Source organism: Procambarus clarkii, chromosome 63 (assembly GCF_040958095.1).
Source record: "Procambarus clarkii isolate CNS0578487 chromosome 63, FALCON_Pclarkii_2.0, whole genome shotgun sequence".
Classification (NCBI taxonomy): domain Eukaryota; kingdom Metazoa; phylum Arthropoda; class Malacostraca; order Decapoda; family Cambaridae; genus Procambarus; species Procambarus clarkii.
Window position 1 is genome coordinate 12,036,457 of NC_091212.1, and position 23,452 is coordinate 12,059,908.

The 23,452-nt window shown below is 37.7% G+C and overlaps 1 protein-coding gene across 6 annotated transcripts in view; it reads left to right on the plus strand.

Moving 5' to 3' along the window:
* Positions 1 to 13,876, plus strand: part of LOC123769520 (peptide deformylase, mitochondrial) — a 33,154-nt gene extending 19,278 nt beyond the window's left edge. For 5 of the 6 annotated variants that reach the window (XM_069308731.1, XM_069308733.1, XM_069308736.1 and 2 more), the window contains exons 2-6: positions 948 to 1,119; positions 3,935 to 4,014; positions 8,639 to 8,729; positions 11,765 to 11,886; positions 13,538 to 13,876. In XM_069308731.1, the coding sequence (XP_069164832.1) occupies positions 961 to 1,119; positions 3,935 to 4,014; positions 8,639 to 8,729; positions 11,765 to 11,886; positions 13,538 to 13,730 (645 nt within the window). In that variant the 5' untranslated portion in view covers positions 948 to 960 and the 3' untranslated portion in view covers positions 13,731 to 13,876. Of the gene's footprint in view, positions 1 to 947; positions 1,120 to 3,934; positions 4,015 to 8,638; positions 8,730 to 11,764; positions 11,887 to 13,535 lie in introns of all 6 variants that reach the window. The other variant, XM_069308732.1, reaches the window with a different exon arrangement.
* The last annotated feature ends 9,576 nt before the right edge of the window (positions 13,877 to 23,452 follow it).

The following is a 23,452-nucleotide window of genomic DNA, read 5'->3' on the forward strand; positions in this document are numbered from 1 at the left end:
GGAACTGTTTGCTTTTTTCCATATATCTGCTAATATTCCTGTACATAAAGATGTCTGAAATATAAGTTGACATGGAATGTTCAGTTCGGTTGCACATTCTCTCATAACCTAAGGTGAAAATCCATGAGTCAAATGTTTTGTTTCTTTCTAGCTTCTTGAGTAAGTTTTCTGCCTCGTCTCGAGACACCACTTTGTACTCTACGGTGTTTTCTGAAATTGCCATTGTCTGGTTCTCTGAAAACCTCACTTTGCACAAACACGCTTTGGAACTACAGTATTCATTTAGTGTTTCACACATTTCCTCTTTCTTTCTCTGTGAATCTCTTCCTAATTTTCAATCTCTGGATTTTATCATGCAGCTTGCTTTTAATAAATTTATAGAAAAGTCCTGGTTATGTTTTACATTTGTTTGCTACTACATCCTTAAAGTTTGTCTGCCTCTCTTCTCACTGCCATATAGTTGTTTCTTGCTTGTTTGTATTGATTGAATGTGTGTACAATATACTGTATACCTCTTCCATAGCCAACATAATGTACTATCTTCTTATCTTGAGGTTATCATGAGATGATTTTAAAGGCTTAGTGTCCTCGCAGCCCAATCTTTGACCAGGCCTCCTTTTTTTGTTACACACCCCCCGGGAAGCAGCCTGTAGCAGCTGTCTAACTCCCAGGTATCTATTTACTGCTAGGTAACAAGGGCATCAGGGCGAATGAAACATTTTGCCCATTTGTCTCCACCTCCACCGGGGATCGAACCCAGGACCTCAGGACTACGAATCCGAAGCACTGTCCACCCAGCTGTCAGGATGTCAGACATGTACACCAAAAGGTTTACTTTTATGTATGCCTACTGGACTACAAACTTTGCTCATATTCCTTTGTACAGTATTTATTTTGTAATTAAATCTCTCTTACTACTGTTAAACATGTTTAATTTTATTTTGCAGGTAAATAACAGTAATGGCATTCAAGCGGATTGTAGCATTTTATCGTAAAATTTTATTTCCCAGTCCTGTGAAGCCTCCATTTGTTCATGTATGTCAAGTAGGAGACCCAGTTTTAAGATCAAAAGCCATGCCTGTACCACCCGAAAATATATCCACTCCAGAAATACAGCAGGTAAGGTAATCAAGAATATCTATAATAAAAAAAAATTGTTGTACCATTTCAAACTGACCCTAAAATTGTTCTGTTGCTCTTAAATTTTTCGTTGGGGTTCCTCTAATTATTTTAGTTTATAATTTCAACATTGTATTTTTTTATTTTAGCATGTAATGTATTATAATATAAATATCATGCTATAAAAATGTAAGACTTCAGGAATATGTTATGACACGACACTTTGATGCAGTTTTTTGTGGGTGAACAGCTGTATACCCCACACAAAAAAAATGTATTTTTGATCATAGGCCATTCAGTTGAACCCTTAGGCAATATCTAGCATGATTGACTATTAGAATGTAGTATACATTCCTCTATACTTGAAAAACTCCTTCAATCACTACTGAAATCAACTAAAACACCAAGTACTGTATTGCTCTGCTACTACTAATGGCCAATAACTAGTTGGTTACCATGCCACAACTAGTACATTCTGCCATTCTTTTCAGTGAATCTCTTAACTTCCTGAACATGTCATGTATGTGCCTGCTCTTTCCCAGGAGGTTGCTTCTGTCACTCATTGTGTCTGACCAGGAAATATTTATGGATCAAATGGAATCAGAGGTTTTTGTCCTGTGAATTCCTCACTAACCGTGATCTCTTCTTTCTTATCAGTTGCTTCTCAAGTTGCCTGCAGTGCTTCTTTGGGATGTAGTGTTAGACTTTAATGATGCACTTTGCCTGCAGGCATTCTGTGTTGGGCCATTTCCAGGAGTCTGCTTGGTTGCCTTTGTGATGCTATCCTCTCCTTTCTGCTCTGCTGTTTTTTGAGAAAGATGTGAATCTGGATTTGTAGTTGGGGTGCATGGGGTTCCAACTGCTTCACAATGTGTATTTGGTTGAAGATGGCAGCTTCTCGCAGGATGCATTGCTGACTTTGTTGTTGTTGATCTCCTAGAAGAGATTGGGGTTTTTGCTCTCCTGTTGCCCATCTGGTTATGGCTACCATTCCGTTTCTTTTGTTAACTTGGATGGATGTGGCTTTCATCTGGTAATAGATCTCGTCAGTGCTGTGATATCATTTCCTGAGAACTCTTTCATAGTGGGGGATGTCCGAACATCGTTTAGCTGGTGTGGACTAAGAATACTTAGGCTTTGTATTTCTTCGGAGAACCTCGTGTGGGCTTGTTCACCCACTACTGCTCTAGTGTTTCTGTGTTTTATGCAGCTTTGCACTCTACTTTTACCTGCACATACACACGATGCTGGCCTGGGGTCAGTTGACAAGAAACATTGAGATCTCAAGCATTTATTGGCCACCTGAATTTTGCCCAGTGTTACCTACTGGGCTATATTTGGCTTAGTGACTATTTGCTGTGTACAATGGTGGGCCTGGATTTTTTTCTAATTTGGCACTTTTCTCTTCTGGATTTTTAATTTAATTTTGAAGCTGCCTCCAGTCCTTTCACTTGATCTGTTCACTGATACATTCAGCATGAAATGAAGCTTTGTTTAAAGTCTTTGGCATGTTAGGAAGTGGTGTTGGTCTCCTGTGTTGAGGTGTGCTAACATGTGTGTCATGGAGATTGCAGCAGTTTGGATGACACTCCAGTAGTTGCCACAACACCCACTTCCTCACAAGCTAAAGCCATGTGAAAACTAAACTACTAAGCTTATATAAAGCAGACAAGGCAAAACAAGACAAGACATACCAAAATCTTTCTTGAAGACAATGGGTGACTTGCACACTCCATACCAAAAGTAGCCAGGGGTCACAAACTTCTGGACTGCAGGATATGAACTAGTTAATAGACCAAAGTGCACCAGCCAGACTGCCACCTTTACACTAGAATTCAAACACTGGGACAATGTGTGTTGATAATGGCAGTGACCAGGAATTTTGTTCTTTTAATTGTTAGTATAAAGAGGGCAGCTCTATACTTACCAGGCAGAATGACAGTGACAACAGGATTCAAAATAACTAATCTCATCCTGAAAAAACTGCAAGCAGCAAAGGCCAGTTCTGAATTGGCTGGGAAAACTTCCCCTCATCCCAAACAGCAGAAAACATGAGGTACACAGATTTCCCAGAAACAATTTGTACTGACTGCCAATACCATTGAGCAAATGAGTAACATTGTCAGAAAGTCACACACAGAAACCTGACCAAAGCCAGACAAAAAAAAAGCATACAAATAAATGAATAAGGAAGAATCCCTTATGGCAGCCCAAGTGCACACTTTGAAAAGGCAAAAAGCACTGAAGGACACATGAATCAGGGCCAGACACAATATGCACTCACCTGCACACATCTAACTAAATCAACTCATATCAATTAGCCTCACAGTGCAGAGTACCACTACAACCACTACCTGGAAGTATGGTAACGCAGTAGTAGCTGACTCCTGTAGGAGAACATAAGAATAAAAGAAATTGCAAGAAGCTATTGGTGCAGGTGAGGTAGTTCCTGTTGGTCCATACGACGCAGCTCCTATATATATATATATATATATATATATATATATATATATATATATCTGTAAACCTTCATTTTGTGGAGAGAGCCAGATTCTGATCATGGCTCTCAATAGGTTAGCAAGGATCTCGAAGGCCTTGTGCAGTTCCTAGGGCATGATATTACCAGTGCATAGCACTGGTTAACTACTGAAGGTTCCTTCCAAGAAAGGCATGTACACTATGCTTGGCAATTTTTGTCAGGTAAAGGGGAATACTGTATATAATTTGTAGAAAGATAACATTCTCAAAATCATAGATAAATTTCATATAACATTACAATAGTGATTGACAAAAAATTGTTCCATCTTTTTCACAGATAATTTCTCAGATGCAGCAAGTAATGAAAAAATATGATGGAGTTGGTCTTTCTGCACCCCAAATAGGCATCCCACTCAGGTAAAGACTTTATATATATATCTCAAGCAAATACATATATATACATATATATACATTATATATATATATATATATATATATATATATATATATATATATATATATATATATATATATATATATATATATATATATATATATATATATATATATATATATATATATATATATATATATATATATATATATATATATATATATATATATATATATATATATATATATATATATATATATATATATATATATATATATATATATATATATATATATATATATATATATATATATATATATATATATATATATATATATATATATATATATATATATATATATATATATATATATATATATATATATATATATATATATATATATATATATATATATATATATATATATATATATATATATATATATATATATATATATATATATATATATATATATATATATATATATATATATATATATATATATATATATATATATATATATATATATATATATATATATATATATATATATATATATATATATATATATATATATATATATATATGTCGTACCTAGTAGCCAGAACGCACTTCTCAGCCTACTATTCAAGGCCCGATTTGCCTAATAAGCCAAGTTTTCATGAATTAATGTTTTTTCGTCTACCTAACCTACCTAACCTAACCTAACCTAGCTTTTTTTGGCTACCTAACCTAACCTTACCTATAAATATAGGTTAGGTTAGGTTAGGTAGGGTTGGTTAGGTTCGGTCATATATCTACGTTAATTTTAACTCCAATAAAAAAAAATTGACCTCATACATAGAGAAAAGGGTTGCTTTATCATTTCATAAGAAAAAAATTATAGTAAATATATTAATTCAGGAAAACTTGGCTTATTAGGCAAATCGGGCCTTGAATAGTAGGCTGAGAAGTGAGTTCTGGCTACTAGGTACGACATATATATATATATATATATATATATATATATATATATATATATATATATATATATATATATATATATATATATATGTCGTACCTAATAGCCAGAACGCACTTCTCAGCCTACTATTCAAGGCCCGATTTGCCTAATAAGCCAAGTTTTCATGAATTAATGTTTTTTCGTCTACCTAACTTACCTAACCTAACCTAACCTAGCTTTTTTTGGCTACCTAACCTAACCTTACCTATAAATATAGGTTAGGTTAGGTTAGGTAGGGTTGGTTAGGTTCGGTCATATATCTACGTTAATTTTAACTCCAATAAAAAAAAATTGACCTCATACATAGAGAAAAGGGTTGCTTTATCATTTTATAAGAAAAAAATTATAGTAAATATATTAATACAGGAAATCTTGGCTTATTAGGCAAATCGGGCCTTGAATAGTAGGCTGAGAAGTGAGTTCTGGCTATTAGGTACGACATATATATATATATATATATATATATATATATATTTATTTATATATTATATTATAGTGTGTGTAGTTACAGGATGAGAGCTACGCTCGTGATGTCCCGTCTTCCCAGTACTCTTTGTCGTATAACGCTTTGAAACTACTGACGGTTTTGGCCTCCACCACCACCTCACTTAGCTTGTTCCAACCGTCTACCACTTTGCATAAGAAAACTTTCAAATTTTTTTCAGCATCTTTGTTTCCTTAACTTGAAACCGTGTCCTCTTCTTCATGATGTTGCTGGTTTCAGGAATTCCTCCTTGTCAATTTGGTCATTTCCTGTCAGAATTTTGTATGTGGTGATCATATTACTTTTTTTTTTCTTCTGTCTTCTAGTTTTGGCATGTTTAATGTCTGAAGTCTCTCCTCGTAACTCTTGTTTTTCAGTTCAGGAAGCTATTTTGTAGCATGCTGCTGCACCTTTTACAGTTTCTTTATATGCTTCTTGAGATTTGGGCACCATACAACTGCTGCATATTCCGGTTTTGGTCTCATAAAAGTCATGAACAGTCTCTTTTTAGTATTTTGCCATCCATATAATTAAAAACAAGTCTAAAGTTGGAAAGCGATGCATATGATCCTCTCACAATGTTCTTTGTGTGTTCCTCTGGCGACAGCTTACTATTCAAACCACCTTTAGGTCTTGTTCTTTATTAGAGTGTACTATACTATAATCTATTTATAATATAAAATATTATACTATATATATTTATATATACAAGAGTTCTTACATTCTTGTAAAGCCACTAGCATGCATATCATTTCAGGCAGATCCTTAATCCTATACAGTACTGTACTTTTACTTATAGTTTTTACTATAGTTTACTATAAGCTTTTACTATAATATCTCTCATGACTATTATGAGGCCCTCTCGTTTGTCATCCAGTTCCTCCTTTGTCCTTGTGTTGCCTGCTGGTGAGCTGTAGGTATTTATGGTTATCAGTTTATCATCCTAATTCCTGACCTGCAATGCCATTATGTCAACTTCTCGAGGGTTTTCAATTTTTAACTCTTACCTTCAGGTGTTCTTTCACCAGCACAGCCACTCCTTTCCCCTTCCTAGTTTTCCTGTCATGTCTCCAAACTGAGTAGCCCTCAACCTCATACGACCTCATTTAAAATATTTTCTTCAAGTTTCATCTCTGTTAGTGTGACAATATCTGGGACCTTAAGCTGGATTATACCTTTTAGCTCCAATATTTTTTATCTCACTCCATCTGTGTTGGTATGTACAATTTTCAGGAACATGTTCCCATTCCTTGTGTGTACGAGTGTGTGTGTGTGTGTGTAATTACCTAAGTGTAGTTACAGGATGAGAGCTACGCTTGTACGCTTGTGGTATCCCATCTTCCCAGCACTCTGTCATATAACGCTTTGAAATTACAGTGGAACCTCAAGTGACAAGTGGCTTCAGTTACGAGCATTTCGAGTAACAAGCAAGCCTCTCGCAGAAAATATGTCTCGACTGACGAGCTTTCCCGCTGGTTCTCGGACACCTTCGATGATAGTTTTGTTGTTGTTTCACAAGATGAGTTTTCCAAATGACGAGCTCAGTGCCGGAACGGATTAAACTTGTTAATCGAGGCGCCACTGCTGACGGTTTTGGCCTCCACCACTTTCTCACTAACTTATTCCAACCGTCTACCACTCTGCTTGCGAAAGTGAATTTTCTTATATTTCTTCGGCATCTTTGTTTAGTTAGTTTAAATCTATGACCTCTTGTTTGTGTGTGTGTATGTACTCACCTAGTTGTACTTACCTAGTGTTTGCAGGGGCTGAGCTCTGGCTCTTTGGTCCCGTCTCTCAACTGTCAGTCAACTGATGCACAAGTTCCTGAGCCTATTGGACTCTTATCATATCTACACTTGAAACTGTGTATGGAGTCTGCCACCACTACATCACTTCCTAATGCATTCCATTTGTCAACTACTCTGACACTAAAAAAGTTTTTTCTAATGTCTCTATGGCTCATTTGGCCACTCGGTTTTCACCTTTGTCCCCCCTAATGTGTGTGCCCCTTGAGTTAAATAGTCTGTCTTTATCTACCCTCTCAGTTCCTTTGAGAATCTTGTATGTGGTGATCATGTCCCCTCTAACTCTTCTGTCTTCCAGCAACGTGAGGTTTAATTCCTGTAGTCTCTCCTCATAGCTCGTACCCCTCAGTTCGGGTACTAGTCTGGTGGCAAATCTTTGAACCTTTTCCAGTTTAATCTTATGTTTGACTAGATATGGACTCCATGCTGGAGCTGCATACTCCATCCAGGATTGGTCTGACATATGTGGTATACAAGGTTCTGAATGATTCCTTACACAAGTTTCTAAAGGCCGTACTTATGTTTGCCAACCTGGCATATGCCGCTGATGTTATCCTCTTCATATGGGCTTCAAGGAACAGGTCTGGCGTGATATCAACCCTTCAGGTCATTCTCTCTCTCTGATTCTTGAAGAATTTCATCTCCCAAATGATACCTTGTATCTGGCTTCCTGCTCCCTACACCTTTCTTTATTACATTACATTTGCTTGGGTTAAATGTGTGTGTATGTATGTATGTATGTATGTATGTATGTATGTATGTATGTATGTATGTATGTATGTATGTATGTATATATGTATTTACAGTATTTTATTCTTGATAAATTAATTTTACAATATTTATAAATAAATTTAAAATATTTTTTGTTTTTAGTTGTAGATTATTGTAGTTAAGTATGTTGACTGTGAGATAGATTATACTGGATCTCATTTATTGTATTATTATAGTTTGATATTATTTTGGATAAGCAGACACATCATAATAACCATTTAAGTAATGGTAATGTCTTCTCACAGACATAATAACATAGGATAAAAACCCACACTTGTGTACAGTATTTGTGAAATTTATGTAAAGAATTTATACCAAGTCTTTCACACTCTCCTGAGTGCTTTGTCAAGGACTGATTATGTAGTTAGGATGAGACTTGTATCTTAACATCTAATTCTGATGTTGATTAGATGTTGAGATGCAAGTCTCATCCTAATCACTTACACAGACCTTGACAAAGCACTCAGGAGAGTGCGAAAGTCTTGGTGTAAATTCTTTTTCATAAATTTCACAAATACAGCTAGTGTGGGTTTTTATCCTATAATAACCATTATCATTATTAAGAGTAATTTCTGTCCTTCAGAATAATAGCACTTGAGTTTTCACCAGAGAGAGAAAAAGAAATTGGCACTGAAGTTTATGCTGCTCGAGAAATGTCACCATTACCATTCACAGTAGGTGACAAGAATTTCTACCCAAATTAAGTATTTTTATTTCATATGTATTTTTGTATGAATTAAGAATCTATTTTCAACTGATAGAGTATTTGTAATGAAATTTTGTATAAAGGATATTGAATATTATGGTTAAGTGTGTTCATAACATAGGATCATGCAGAGTCAAACAGGACAACATACTGCATTGGCGCCACAGGGAACTTTTCAAACTGTTTTTATAATGTCATTAACACTTTGGTGTTGGCCTATCTGTGCATTCCTGAGCAGAAACGTTCTGGGCTTCCCACCCCACTCTCGGGCCACTCACCGATGGCAATTTATTATTTTTTAATATTATTTTATGTTTTTTGTTTAGCTATTTGTTGGTTTTAGGAATAAATTTGGCACCATAATGTTTGCAAATAAATTGTCTAGAGAATAGATGCAAAAGTATTTTTACAATAGGTTATGCTCCTCTCTACATGTTCCCAAATGTAAACACAGGTCCCGGTCAATAATGCATAAAATGTTTATTATTATTTTATCTTTCAGTTTTTTGTTAGGTTATAACTATAAATTTTCGTGTCAGAATGCTGACAAATGAATGCCCTAGAGAACAGATGGAAAAAAACAGCACTGAGTGTAATGAACTGCCAATTTCTGGGTGAGCCCAGCTGACTCCCTACAGCTGTCATATATATACTGATAGATGGTATCATCTACTAGGTCATATCAGTCCCAGAATTCGACAGCCCTACTGGGGACCAGAGCTAAAACCTGGCTTCCTCACAGAAATGCATGGAGTGACAACATTTATTTAAGCCATCATTGGGAAAAACAGCCAGAAATCAGTGAGTCAAAACAAACCACTGCTTGCTTCAGTAAAAACTGCAGCCTTTAAACCCCCCAATAGAACTCTCCCACCTATATAAACAAATGATTGAATTCTTTCAAAACTAGTGCCAGCGTGTTAGCCTCGCTCTCCCCATTCGTTTGTAGGGAGGTGGGAGGTAGCCTACCATCAGCCAGCATCTCCACCCTCAGTTCTAGTGGAGATTTTGCCAACCACCCCCATTCCTCAACCCCCCTCCCCCACCCCTCAACACTCCGCATCCCTCAACCCCCCATCCCTCAACCCCCTCTCTCAATCCCCCCCATTCTTTAACACCCATCCCTCAACCCCCATCTCTCAATCCCCCTGTTCTTTAACACCCATCCCTCAACCCCCCAATGACATGGAAGGGAGGGAGGGGGATCAGAAAGCCGCCGGGGCTCGCCCAGAAATTGGCATTTCATTACATTCTCCTGGTTTTCTGAGGTGGGGGAGCCTTGTGGCTCTCTGAAGCTAAACTATCCATGGGAAAGGAAAGTACATGGGCACATACCAGGGAGGAGGTAGCACCACAGGAATCAAGATGAAGAAGAGACAGTGACCCAAAACCCCACAAGAGTGCTGGGGCTGGGAACAGAAACATGATACCAGGCCACAAGAACCATGTACAACCTTCAAAACCCACACACCTGAATATTAGCCTAGGAGCTGGTCGCGAACACCACCAACAGAGCGACATACTTCGCAACATCACGGATGTGAGGGAATACTATTGGAAGAGAACTTGGGCAGTACACAAAGAAGACAGTTACCACTCGTGCCGAACAAGAACAGTGTGTGAAAAGACATCATATTTTCCACCATATAAGACGCACCTAATTTATAAGGATATTTTACTGGAAAAAACTATTTTGGTACGTTTCTTCATACATTTATTGAAAGCGACATTCAGGTGTTTTTGTAAGAAAAAACATGTAATTTTGTGCATATAAATACATCATACAAGTATATTTGGTTCATGGTGGATCAAAAATATGTCGTATCCACTGGCAGATACTGTAGCATTACCTCAGCAAGTACAGTACAGTATTTTCAAGTGTGAACGTAAGAAAGCAGGAAACTAGAAAGTCACAAGTGAGAAAATGACAGACTAAGAATACAATATTCACAAGAATGGCCAGTATAGAAGTGGGGAAGTGTAGAAGAGCTCCTAGTAATGCTAGCATGAGGAGTGAATAGAGCCATCAACTAGAGTAAGGGTATTCTCTAATGTTATTACCTAAGTGTAGTTAGAGGATGAGAGCTATGCTCGTGGTGTCCCATTTTTCCAGTACTCTGTTGTACAACACTTTGAAACTACTGACAGTTTTAGCCTCCTCCACCTTCTCACTTACCTTGTTCTAACTGTCTACCACTTTGTATCTATCCCCATTTCCTGCCCATCGTACTTCCCCATTAATATAGGAAACACGAGGTACAGTAGTTTATTGATGGAAAGTTATGTAAACAAATTCCAAGTACAGTATTTAAAAAGAATAGTAAATTAAATATGGTTATTTTTAATGTACAAATATCAGTTTTAAATTGGAAATGCTTTCACTGTGGAAAAATGGCATAGTGCTGATAGTGTGTACAAGAAATATAATTTATGACATAGATGTTGATAAGATAAATGGTATATTAAATACAGCTGGAAATACTGTATAGGAAATGGAATATTGGCTGCAAATTTTTTAACACGAGGTTTACTAAAGGATGAAAATGTGATGCTGATACTTTTGAGTTTACACAAATTTGCTAAATGTACTCCTCTTTCCTAATAACAGTTAGGTTTTTGAGTACTGTATAGCATACATTATTCATCGAGTTTCATGTCCCAGTCAGCTGTTCGATTGTGGTTAGCTCTTTCAATTATGATTACATATTTTGATTGTAGTTAGATCTTTTAATTTATTGTTAAGACTAGATAGAGAGCAAAATACTGTCCAAGGAGTTCATTCTAATTTACCACGTTTGTCTTGCCAGTATCTAGTTACAACTTCTAGGTGCAGAATTGTGCTCTGTCCACCAGTATTGTAACGGGATATTTTTATTTTCATTATCTCAAATATATCGGATCGATGATTATGCTTCAATACTGGACTTATGTCAATAAGTTTACTAGCTTTGTTGATCAAATTTAGTGTCTTGCCAAAAGTTTAATATATTTAACTATTTGCAGGTATTTTTAAACCCCAAAATGGAAGTTCTTGACTTCAAGAAAATTGTGTTTCCAGAATCTTGTGAGAGCTTGAGAGGATATAGTGCCATGGTGCCTCGGTACAAGGCAGTGAGATTAACAGGTAAGCAGGCAATGAGTCACAATAACGTGGCTAAAGTATGTTGACCAGACCACACACTAGAAGGTGCAGGGACGACGACGTTTCGATCTGTCCTGGACCATTCTCAAGTCATGCATGCATGCAAGACAGGTAAGCTTGCATGCATGCATTCAGGCTTAGATAAAGACATTTTTGAACCCTCCTTAAATTTAATAAAATGTATTTATTTTGAATTGCCTTTGTAATGACACGAGTGTCTTTTGCTATCTTCAGATGATAGCAAACACACACACACACACACTGATAAAAATCTAAAGTGTAATTAAAAATCTATATTTTATTCTTTGAGTAGAATATTAATATTCCTATAATGCAATGCTTAGTTGTGAAGCCTTTGCCTGATATAAAATTAACCTGAAAATAATAATTACTCAAGATACAATTTATAAAGTTCAGTGTATGTATTAGTGTAGTGGCACCTCCAAAATTCTGATCACCCTATAACAAATTTCCCTAGATAATAGACCAAATTTTGGGACTAACTTAATGTATTACCATAATTGACATTTATATTTATTGGAGTAATGCTTACTAATATATGAGAAGCAAACTAATATACTGTATATGAATTGTTACTAAATTGAGCAAACTGAAGTTTTTAAAGTGGTATTTAATCATGAAAGCCACAAGACAATTTTATTTTAGATTTTGTAGTTTTTAGAGGTACAGTACGTACTGTAACTACAGTATAGTCATATTACAGGAACTTGGACTCCCTTTGATCCTGCTTGGGTTTTGGTGCCCTCATCGCAGGGTTTGTTGTTACAGGGCGAGGGGGTTTTCTTACCCACTTTCCCTGTACAAGTTTGATTTGGGATCGGCTCCTTCCCGGGTTCGGTTCCGTGTTCCCTTGGGTTCATTGGCGCCTTCCTTCCAGAGGTTTCCTGCCTCTTGCGTCCCACCCAAGGAGGTTCGGGAGGCTCGTGCGGCTTACCTCCTTCAAGATCCGGAGTATGCCTCTGTACTGGATCCGTCATCCTTTGAGTATGGTTCTTCATCCCAGTATTGGGTGTGTTATGAGGTTCCGGGGTCTTCATGGCTGGCAGACTGCCCTCTTTTTTTTTTTTTTCTCAGGGAGCATGGCATGTGTTTTTGTCGGACCCGCACGCTTGAATGGCAGGAGGCTACTACTGTTCTGCAGGTTTACCTGGAGGGCGACTTAGAGCGCTTCACTGCGTGCCTTTTTGCCCCTGTGCTTCCTCAGGATGTTGGCCTTCAGCAGCTGCACGTGCAGGTCCCCTGCTCTTTCGCCTATCTTGGCTGCTGAGGTCTTTTGCACCCGCGGGCATTTGGCCTTGGTCTTACTCTTCTTTTCCCTTCGAATGTTTCCCAAATGTTCCACCAAAAGTTTATAGAATTATTTTAATTAGTCAATGACATTCAATTCTGCAAAAATACTTTAGAATTATAGCTTCTCCTAACATTATCATGTTACCTATATTTATGACCCAGCTAATTCCATTCAGAGGGTTCAAAGTATTAGTTGTCCTCTTTGTATACTCTATGTAGGCATATATATACACAGTATATGAATATGCATATGCATATATATAGAGACAAAAAGAATAAAAGAAAAAAGATAAAACAGTTAAAATAAAAATTTGTTTCTAGGCTGTTGATCAAAAAGGAGAGCCCATAGTGCTGGAGAGCAAAGGATGGATATCAAGAATAATACAGCATGAAATGGATCATCTTGATGGGATGTTATATATCGACTTAATGGACTCAAAAAGTTTTCAAAATGATGCATGGCACAAAATCAATGTATACCAAGGTAGAGTGCAGATACAATTTTATAAAAAATGACCAAAATCCTGAAACGTTTATTTCAGACAATGCTGTAGTAATATTAGTATACTACTGAATATGTAAGTTTGTTCTGTATGGATACATACTGGTAAATGTTTATATACTCTTGTGTATGTATCAAATAAAATACAGTACTGAAATTATATATTTTTCTTTGAAAGTGTGACAATGAGAAAATATTAAGGTTGCATAATGAAACTACTCTTATCCCTGGGCTTCCTGGACACATGGAAACCACCATGAGCTCAAATATATTTCCTACAAGGAGTGCCGGACCAACCGAGCTGTGGTGGGTATGTGGGCCTGCAGGCCGCTCCAAGCAACAGCCTGGTGGACCAAACTCTCACAAGTCAAGCCTGGCCTCGGGCCTGGGCTTGGGGAGTAGAACAACTCCCAGAACCCCATCAACCAGGTATAATCAGATGTAGTACCAGACTTACATGGAGTTGTACATGTATGTATGTATGTATTCACCTAGTTGGGCTTGTGGGGGTTGAGCTCTGCTCTTCTGGCCCACCTCTCAACTGTCAATCAACTGTTACTAACTACTATTTTTTTCCCTACACCCCCCCCCCCCTACCCCAGGAAGCAGCCCGTAGCAGCGGTCTAGCTCCCAGGTACCTATTTACTGCTAGGTATCAGAGGCATCAGGGTGAAGGAAACTGCCCATTTGTTTTTCTGCTGGCTACTGGGATCGAATCCTGGTCCCTAGGTCCATGAGTCTAGAGCGCTGTCCACTCAGCCAGTCAGCCCCGGGGGTTGGGGCTATGTATGTATGTATGTATGTATGTATGTATGTACAGTACTGTAAATACTGGTTGTGCAACACCTCAAGAGGTCATAGATATAAACTAACTAAATAAAGCTGCCGAGAAATATAAGAAAATTCACTTTCGCAGAGTGGTAGACAGTTGGAACAAGTTTGGTGAGAAGGTGGTGGAGGCCAAATCCGTCAGTAATTTCAAAGCGTTATATGACAAAGAGTGCTGGGAAGATGGGACACCACGAACGTAGCTCTCATCCTGTAACTACACTTAGGTAATTGCTAGTAAAATATAGGAAGTGGCTCTTCCACTGTGCAACTCAGCTGGGGTTAATCATGGTAATTATCTGTAAACTGCACAACAAGGCTGGGAAAGCATTAAAGTACCATAGAATGTAAAGGTCCAGCGGCATAAACAAGGCAACCAGATGCTGCCCAGGGGCAATAGTAAACAGGCACTATTTTTAAAAAAATCCTGAGTAGGCCGCATTGATGGGAAGGCCTTGGTTTGTATCGAGTTACCATAGCTGATATACGACCCTCCACCTCACAATACCACTATGGCTCGCTCCACACAACTGCTGATTGATGATGAAATTCAGAAGAGACTTATTGAAGCTCAGGAAAGTAGCAATAATTATAAAGATTATGCTCAAGGCTCAGATAAGTGATACAGATTCAAGTATTAACCATACACAGGGTGAGGTCTACACCAAAACCACTGCTGTCACAACCTGACTCGACACCACCACTGCAAGACCGGCCACAAGTCTGTGCAACATGCTGTTCCTGTAGGCTGTGAATATGTGGAAGATGACTCATTTTCTGGATTTAGTGCCTTGGAATCTGAGAGTAGCTTTAGCAGTGCTGTGACAAGTGGTGGTAGTGTATATGATGCTATCAGGTGAAACTCTGCTGCGTTAGCTGCTCACCATGGCAAGTGCTGGCGTGTGATGTTGCATGGGTAAATTGAGGGAAGACTGCACTTGTCTTCAACCATTATGGCCTCATAATCAGATGTTTGTGCCCGCAACAGTGTGCATAGTGCGAATCATAGTGGCTTCAGAGCTAACAGCTGAAAAGTGCAAACCCAGTTTGTTCATGATCAACACTGGATCCACTACAACAGAACCCGGGAGATTGGACAGACAATGTGTCTGGAGGAAATATACTTGTAATCATATGAACTTCTAAATACTGTACGAGGGAGAGTGGTGGGAACAGTAATAGTGGAGACGTAGGATCTCTAACACTTATGTTTAGCTGAATGAATGGCCCTATGGGGTCACCACACTCGCCTTCTGAAATAAAATACAAAAAATCAGACGTATTCCGGTGTTAGTAAGTGGGGGGGGGGAGAGAGGGGGAGTGAGAGAGAACAAATGATATACCGTTTATTCACAAAGATAAGAATAGCAGTGGAATGAATGTTCAACTGAAAAAGAAAGGGAACAAGAGGAGCATAATTCCAAATCAAGAGAGCAGTAAAGTCAGCTGTAAAAGAAGCTGTAGGGGTGCTAAGAAAGGAATAATCATGGAATCTACCAGGATGAGTGGCAAGCATCAGTTCCTGGAGACAAAGAAAATGGTAAAACTGCAAGATCAAAAGCTGCAGCTCACTGAAATTGGCATAAAAGCCATGGATATTCCATTGAGGAACAGATGTAGACAAAAAATAGAACATAGATGTTCTAGAAGAACAACTGACAAAAGGATAAACAAAAAAAGTAAAGACATAAGACAAAGGACACAGAATTAAGGAAGATCAGGATCAGAGAAAGCAGGGTTGGGGGATATGCAAAGTCAGCAGAGATGGATTGGTTGAGAGGTCCATGGTAAGGAGCATAGGTGAGACGAAAGGGTCTGGTGAGGAAGGTGGTGTTGGGAAGGGCTGGTCAATGGGAGTTGGGTTGAGTAGGGACAAATGGTGTGCTCTGGATCAGGGGCAGCATCAGAAAGGAACAAGGCCAACAAGAATTCCTTTATCGAGCTCAGAAGGCTCTGCTACCGAGATGTGAGGAGATGCAAGAACAAGAATGGAGGGGGGGGGAGGTAAAATAATGACTATTGGCTTCACAACCATTAGGGAGGAAGAGCGAGAGGGACCAGGCTTAGGTTTCAGCCTGATACACAGGAATGGTAGCATCAAGGTATTGTGAAATACTAATAGGTACCACGGTACCTATTGTCTCAGGCAGGCAGGAAGAAAGAAGAGTGACATGAGGATGGATGAGTGGGTGGTGGATATCGGGCTGGACTGCTATATGCCAGGGAGGGCCTGAGAAGGAAGACCGAACCAAGAATTAGAGGGGGCCCACAGTATGTAAAGAAGAGTGAAGAGGCGACATGAAAATGATGGGCAGGGGAAGACAAAGAACGCGGAACAGAAACGTCAGCCAGTGGCACCAGAGAAACGCTCACAGATTCGGATTACAGAAGAGCAGGGAAGGACAGAGTTTGTGTAGGTATCTTAGTCCAAGTTTTGGGAACAATTGTGGACCTGAGGATGGACGAGAGGGTTGGAGTGGGGCAGAGGAGCACAACATAATGCACAAGCTTAAGTCATTCTAGAAAAAAGAGAAAAGAAGGCAAACCTGGCATCTTGCGTTGAGGAAAGAAATGCAATTTTGACGTCTAAGGTTAGAATGTTTATGGCTTGTTTAAACATGTAAAGGAGAGACAATAAATAACTTAGTGGGGCACCACACAGTTGCAATGAGCACAGGGAGAAGAGAATTGTCCTAGAATGGTCTGAGGAACCACACAAGGGGAAAAAAGACACCTCACTACCACATTTTAAGGTTCCATGCCTATATTTCTAACACCTAATGCAGAGGTGTGGAGAATATATGTATCCCTGAATAAAGCATCTGTCACCAGCAAGAATTACGACCGTAAGGAGGCAGAGTGAATGTGTCAACCTGCAGGACATAAAACCCTGGGCCTCAAGGACATAATATCCTCATGGAAGCCATTAAGTTTTCTGTCTCAATATGGGGTATGAGGAGGATTGTGCTAATGCTGGCATTCAAAAGGCGTTCTTTGAGACTTAAACTGGGGCCACATCAATGTGAGATAGGGCAACTAGGTGAGCAACTGCCTCTTGAGAGGGAGCCCTCGATGACAAAGGGTGTCATCCCTTTGTCTGGGTGGGAGTAAATTGAGCACGAGCATCTACAATTTGTGTCTAAGATATTTGTGTGTGCAAATCATCAGGGTAGGTATAGACATTAAAATATTTGGGTCATGTAGGGTGCCAAACAGGTCCTAGAATGTAGCAGCTGTTGCGGGTAATGTGCATAGTTGATGGTGAGGAATGTTGCCCGAGCCCACCTGGAATAAGATGGGTAAAAGACAGTAGTTACAAAGATTGAGTAACAGGTAACAGATCCAGGTGACATGGTAATTACAAAAGGGAACCAAGTCGAGACCTTCCCGAGGAAGAGGCTTAGGAAGGAAGAAGCTCCAAAATGGGGTATCCAAAAACGAAGCCTGGTCTGGGCCCACTACAGCCATAGCTATGTAGTTATGGAGACTGTCTAACACAGTCTGACTTGCAGTCCCTGGTCACCCGCCCCTAAAGTCTGATGACCTCGAAGAGAAATGTGGTCAGAATTAAACAAAAAAGCAGTATTAGACTTCACTGCCCTGCACCCCCCACCCTCCATAGAGCCCAACAAAGGAAGACACAAGCACATGGGCAAGCAATCTCATGGGTAACTGGAACAGTGTGTGTCAACCTTGAAGGGATTAAAATGGTAATCCCAGGGACCAATAGGGATACCAACCCTGCAATGCCCACTTGACCTGATGTCTGACTAAGTGAGTTGAGGGATCCAGGTAGGCCACACTGGACCACCTGTTTTACCATGGTTCCCCCCACCAAAGCAGCTGGATAGGCTCAACTATCAGATAAGAAAACATGGGGGAATGTATGGGTTACCATACATGGCTAACGCACAGGAAAGCAGTTCACTTGTGCACCACTACAGCAGGCTGGAGAAGGGCACAGGAGCCACCACAAAGGCCCTCCTCACCTTGTCAAAGAACCACTCGCAGAGATGGGACACTTACAAATAAATGCCTTCCTTAGTGAGTGCTAGGTCACTGGAGGCCACACTAGTGACTAAACACCAAGTTCAACTAATATACTTCTTTACGATACATTTATGGTTTAACCATGTTGGCACTATCCTCTACCTGTGATACCTAATAAATGTCCAGCCATACTAACAGTAGATGGAGACAGAGAAATCTACAGATGTCATAACTCTTTCTGTTGTCACAATAATGCATTTCAAGTACACAGTTAAGGATTTGTGGTACAGTATTACCATTGAGTGAAGCAGATATAAAAATATACAGGAAGGATAAAATGATACTGAATTTATTTCAAGTAATGTATTGCTGAGTGTTGGAATGTTACAGAACTAAGTCTTATGAAGACTGTAACAAAAGATAGTGTGGGCTTACACAATTATTTACAATTCCATGCCATTCATCAATTGTTTAGTATAGAACATTCCTAATCCTGTACAATGTTATTTCCTAAGTTTGTGCATATCATAAATGTAAAAATACTATGGGAAGACACTTCACATATTGGGAAAAAATGTTGACCATGGGGACTCTCTATACCTTAAATGCAATTTTATGGGAAACTTCTACTTGGATGTTGTGTTTTTGTGTCAACAATATTGTAATGTTCACAAGTCAAAGAACTTCTATCAATTTGTTTGCAAGCTTTAACATTTATGGACAGATTATCATAATAATAATCTGTACTGTACTTATTTTTTTAACTTTTACATAAATGTTTTATAATTTATACATAAAATTATACTTGGTTCCACATTTATTAGTTAAATGATGAAGGCATTTTACATGCTATATTGGCTGTAAATGAGCACACACTATTTTCCAAATAAATAATATAACTTAAAACTGGATTTTCATGTATCATGAGTTTTAAATCTACAGCTAGACACACTGAATTTCTCATTGCAACTCTAAATTTAAAAACTCAGGTTAGCTATTGATAAAAAGCTGACAGATTATGCTGTATACAAAACACTTGATTCAAACTCAGGTGATATAACATCCAAAGAGAACATTAGTTTTGTGATAATAGTGCAATATTAAAAACATGTAAAGAATTTGCACAATAAATAAATATGCATATAAAAATATGATTTCACTCTGATCGGTAGTTTTGTACATGTGATCAGGGAAAACTTATTCAATTCCAAATGAACTCTATGGTCCTTTAGTTTCTAAAATTCGTAACAGACTTAATCCGCAAACACACGTTGAATTTCACTGGTGCCTTTCAAACTGGATTGACCATAATTTGATAGTTCCATTAAACAGCTTCTGTACAATTACAAGTTATTACAGATATTAAATAATCAGAAAAAGACATCATGCTTTACAAGCAATTAATAGTCTTAGCCAATCTAATGTGCGTCAAAGTATGCTACAGACGTGACAGCTGCATCATTAAAATATTGTACTGCATTGATGATACCGTTAAACAGCATGCATGTGACATGTCAGTGATACGTCCCACAAGCCAGCTCTGAGAAGTATCAAAGTGTGTGTGTGTAAGAATCAAGTCATATGATGTTAGAAACAGTGTACACATTCTTGTTTGAAATGTGAAACTATGGTCATTGGCCGATATTAAGGAAGTTCAGATATTCATAGTCCATTCACACTGGTGTGAATGTTTTTATAGAAAATATTGTGTTCAGCACAATACTACAAATATTAAATATACATATATTCAGATTTTGGACACATTTTGACACTTAAATAAATTCTTTCCCTGCAAACTAACTAAATTACATAAAATTTCCTGGTGTGTTTATTTCTTGTATTTAATATATTGGAAATAATTATAACCTAGTACTGTTATACCATATTTACTGTAAATAAATGGAGACCCTAAATTTTATTTTAATTTATTTTCACCATGCATTATGATTTTTTTATTCATGGTGCCACTTGAATGAACAATTTTTCATTCTAGATTTAATAAAAAATACAAAAAATATGCACTTTCATATCTTTCCTCATGTAGACCCAATAAAAGTATGGAGCAGAAATGTAAGTGCAGCAGCGGGATGGTTAAGTCCCTCACAAACAAATACATTATAAACAGACAATTCATGTTAAATGATCTCTCAATTATTCCTGAACCATAATACTGATTGTGGTGCATTGTAGCACAAAATCATTTTTAGATATGCAGTTAAATAAAATATTTAACAAATTTACAATCAAGGGTTATCTACTCCAATCATTCAACTGTAATACTCGCAGTAAAAACAAAGTTCAGAATCACCTTTATAGGAAGTAATGTCGGACTGCGCTTTTCCCTAAAAATTCAATCAATAAAGACAACTGCTTTCCCAAATATTATTAGTTATGTAAACCTTAATTGTGTTTACCTTATCATATAAATTTGTCCTCATACAGCTTAATTTTGCATGTTTGATTTCAAAGCAAAATGTGTTGACTGAATAATATTTAATTTTTTATTTAAAGCAAAATTGTGGATATTCACCAAGTTAAGCTGCATAAAAATATTTGTATACCGTATATCTAAAATGTTCAAGTGGAAATAGGAAAGACGAATAGATACAAAATTTTACATATACAGGTAATGTGATTTCATTGGTAAAATATTAACACAAGTACAATATGCAACCAGTGCTTTCAAAAGTTTAGTGTTTCTTTGTTTAATGTTACAAAATGCTATTCTGGCTACTAAAATTTTGTCTATACTATATATCAAATGATGCTAAAATGTTATGTTTATTTTATTATACAGTATGTACATATAGACACCTAAATACATAGATAATGTCCCGCTATCTGATATACAAATAGTCCACTAATATGATTTGCGGTTCGACACACTCTCTTCCTCCTTGACCACAAGATGCCATGATTACCAGGTTTGTCACTGGAGGTACCACTGACTGAGTATTGGTTTGTGCAGTCATTAGAACTTTCCTCCACTCAAATTTGTTTATGTTTTATTGAAAATACTTAACATATTGCCACTATGTCTGCTCAAAATGCAGGAACTATGTCAATGAAGGCTTCTACTAGCAGCAAATGCAAAATGAAGTGATCTATAATGAATTTTGAACAGAGTAAAAAATATTTAAGAAGGTGGAGAGGTGTTTCCAAGTTTTGGGTGCAGAGTAACAACATTTTATTTTCTGGTGCCATGGGCAGTACACATACCATGAACAATTTGTTTAGCATTCAAGCCGGGGAGGGATTGACTGGGCACCAATAAACGGTTTGCCCCTGATCACTTAGCAGTAATTTGGGATCTGGTTGTAAACCAATTGGCAGGTCATGATCCAGGGGGAAACTAAGGGTAAGGCTTGACAGTAGGGGGGGCACAGTATGTGACAGGGGCCATTGCAGCATGTATCATAATCAATCCAGTCAGTTTGACCATACACCCACCCCATCAAGAAATCCTTCTCACCCAAAAACCCATATAAAACTTAGCCTACCCACCCCAAAAACACCAAGAATATCATAAAATTCTGCCCATCCACTCAGAATTTAGAGAAGAATTCATAACAGTCTTGAGACCCCATATATATATACACCTGAATTGAGATGTTTTCTTTTATTTATTAAACCTGTATTGTGATATATTTTAGGACATATAATTAATATCTTGTTAATGAGGATACATCAGGACATCCAACCAATTGATATAAATTCCATTTGGCATGAGCTGGTTGGACAACAGAACAGTGTATGTATGTATATATGTATGTGCATGCATGTACTGTACACTATAATACACACTCGCCATCTCTCAGTCTGATCACTTCGGTTCTGATAGTAATCTGGAATGTAGAAATGATAGGACATTTGGGCAAACCCTCCCAACCAAGGAAAATTTATTTTGTGTAGGAACACACACAATACATTGAAGTATCTAGTGAAGCTTCAAACAAAAAGCAACAGAATGCTCTACTGTGAGGGTATTACAGCCTGTCCTCATCAACAAAGACCAGATGCTCATTAATCCAGTCACCAAACCCTCCTCCCCTCCCTGTTTATGAATGAAAAATAGTTTGCACATGATTCACAACTGATGACATTTGAACATTTCTCAAACACTACTTTGCTGATGACCTCTGTTCAAATTGCACCCTGTAAATATTTTAATCATGTACAGTACTTTAAATACAAATAATTGCCAACAGAACTTTAATAACCACCCTAACCAATGCCTAACTATACATAGAGCCTTAATATATAACAACAACAACTTATATATATGAGATTTTTTTTTAATAAACAGTATGAAAATTGATAAATGCATCTTGGAGGACGGGTTCCCCTTTAACAAGCCTGGCTTGAGGACAGGTTGGGGTATTAATTATAAAAATTACTTAATCTGATAACTCACCAAGGGGTCTAGAGGTTTCTCCATATGCAATCTTGGAATAATGTTAGGTGTTAACTGAGGAATAATGTTGGTTGTGTTAACTGAGGGAGGAGGTGGATGTTGAGGACGAGATGCTTAGGGTCCAGGGTTACATGGAGGAGCAACACTAGAAACTATGCCATCCCTGTAAACCAAAGAATGTTAAATATCGTTTACATTCGAGGGATTGGTATTGGCGCTTCTCTCTATGGACTGTAATTCTTTCAAAGTGCTTCTCTACTTCGGTCACGCTTCATCGTCATAAATCCATTCATCTATTTAATCCTCATGAGTGGCTGTGATCAATTAATTTCTTAGATATGGGGGACACTGTATTCTCTTAAAAAAGCAAGGCATTCATGTCTGTTGTATTTGCTCACTTATTCTCTTTGCACTAAATCCTTCAAAAGCTGTAACATTGTTGTCATATTTAGGATGCTTCAGCCATCCTTCAAAGTTGATTATTTGACCATTTCCCCATGCATG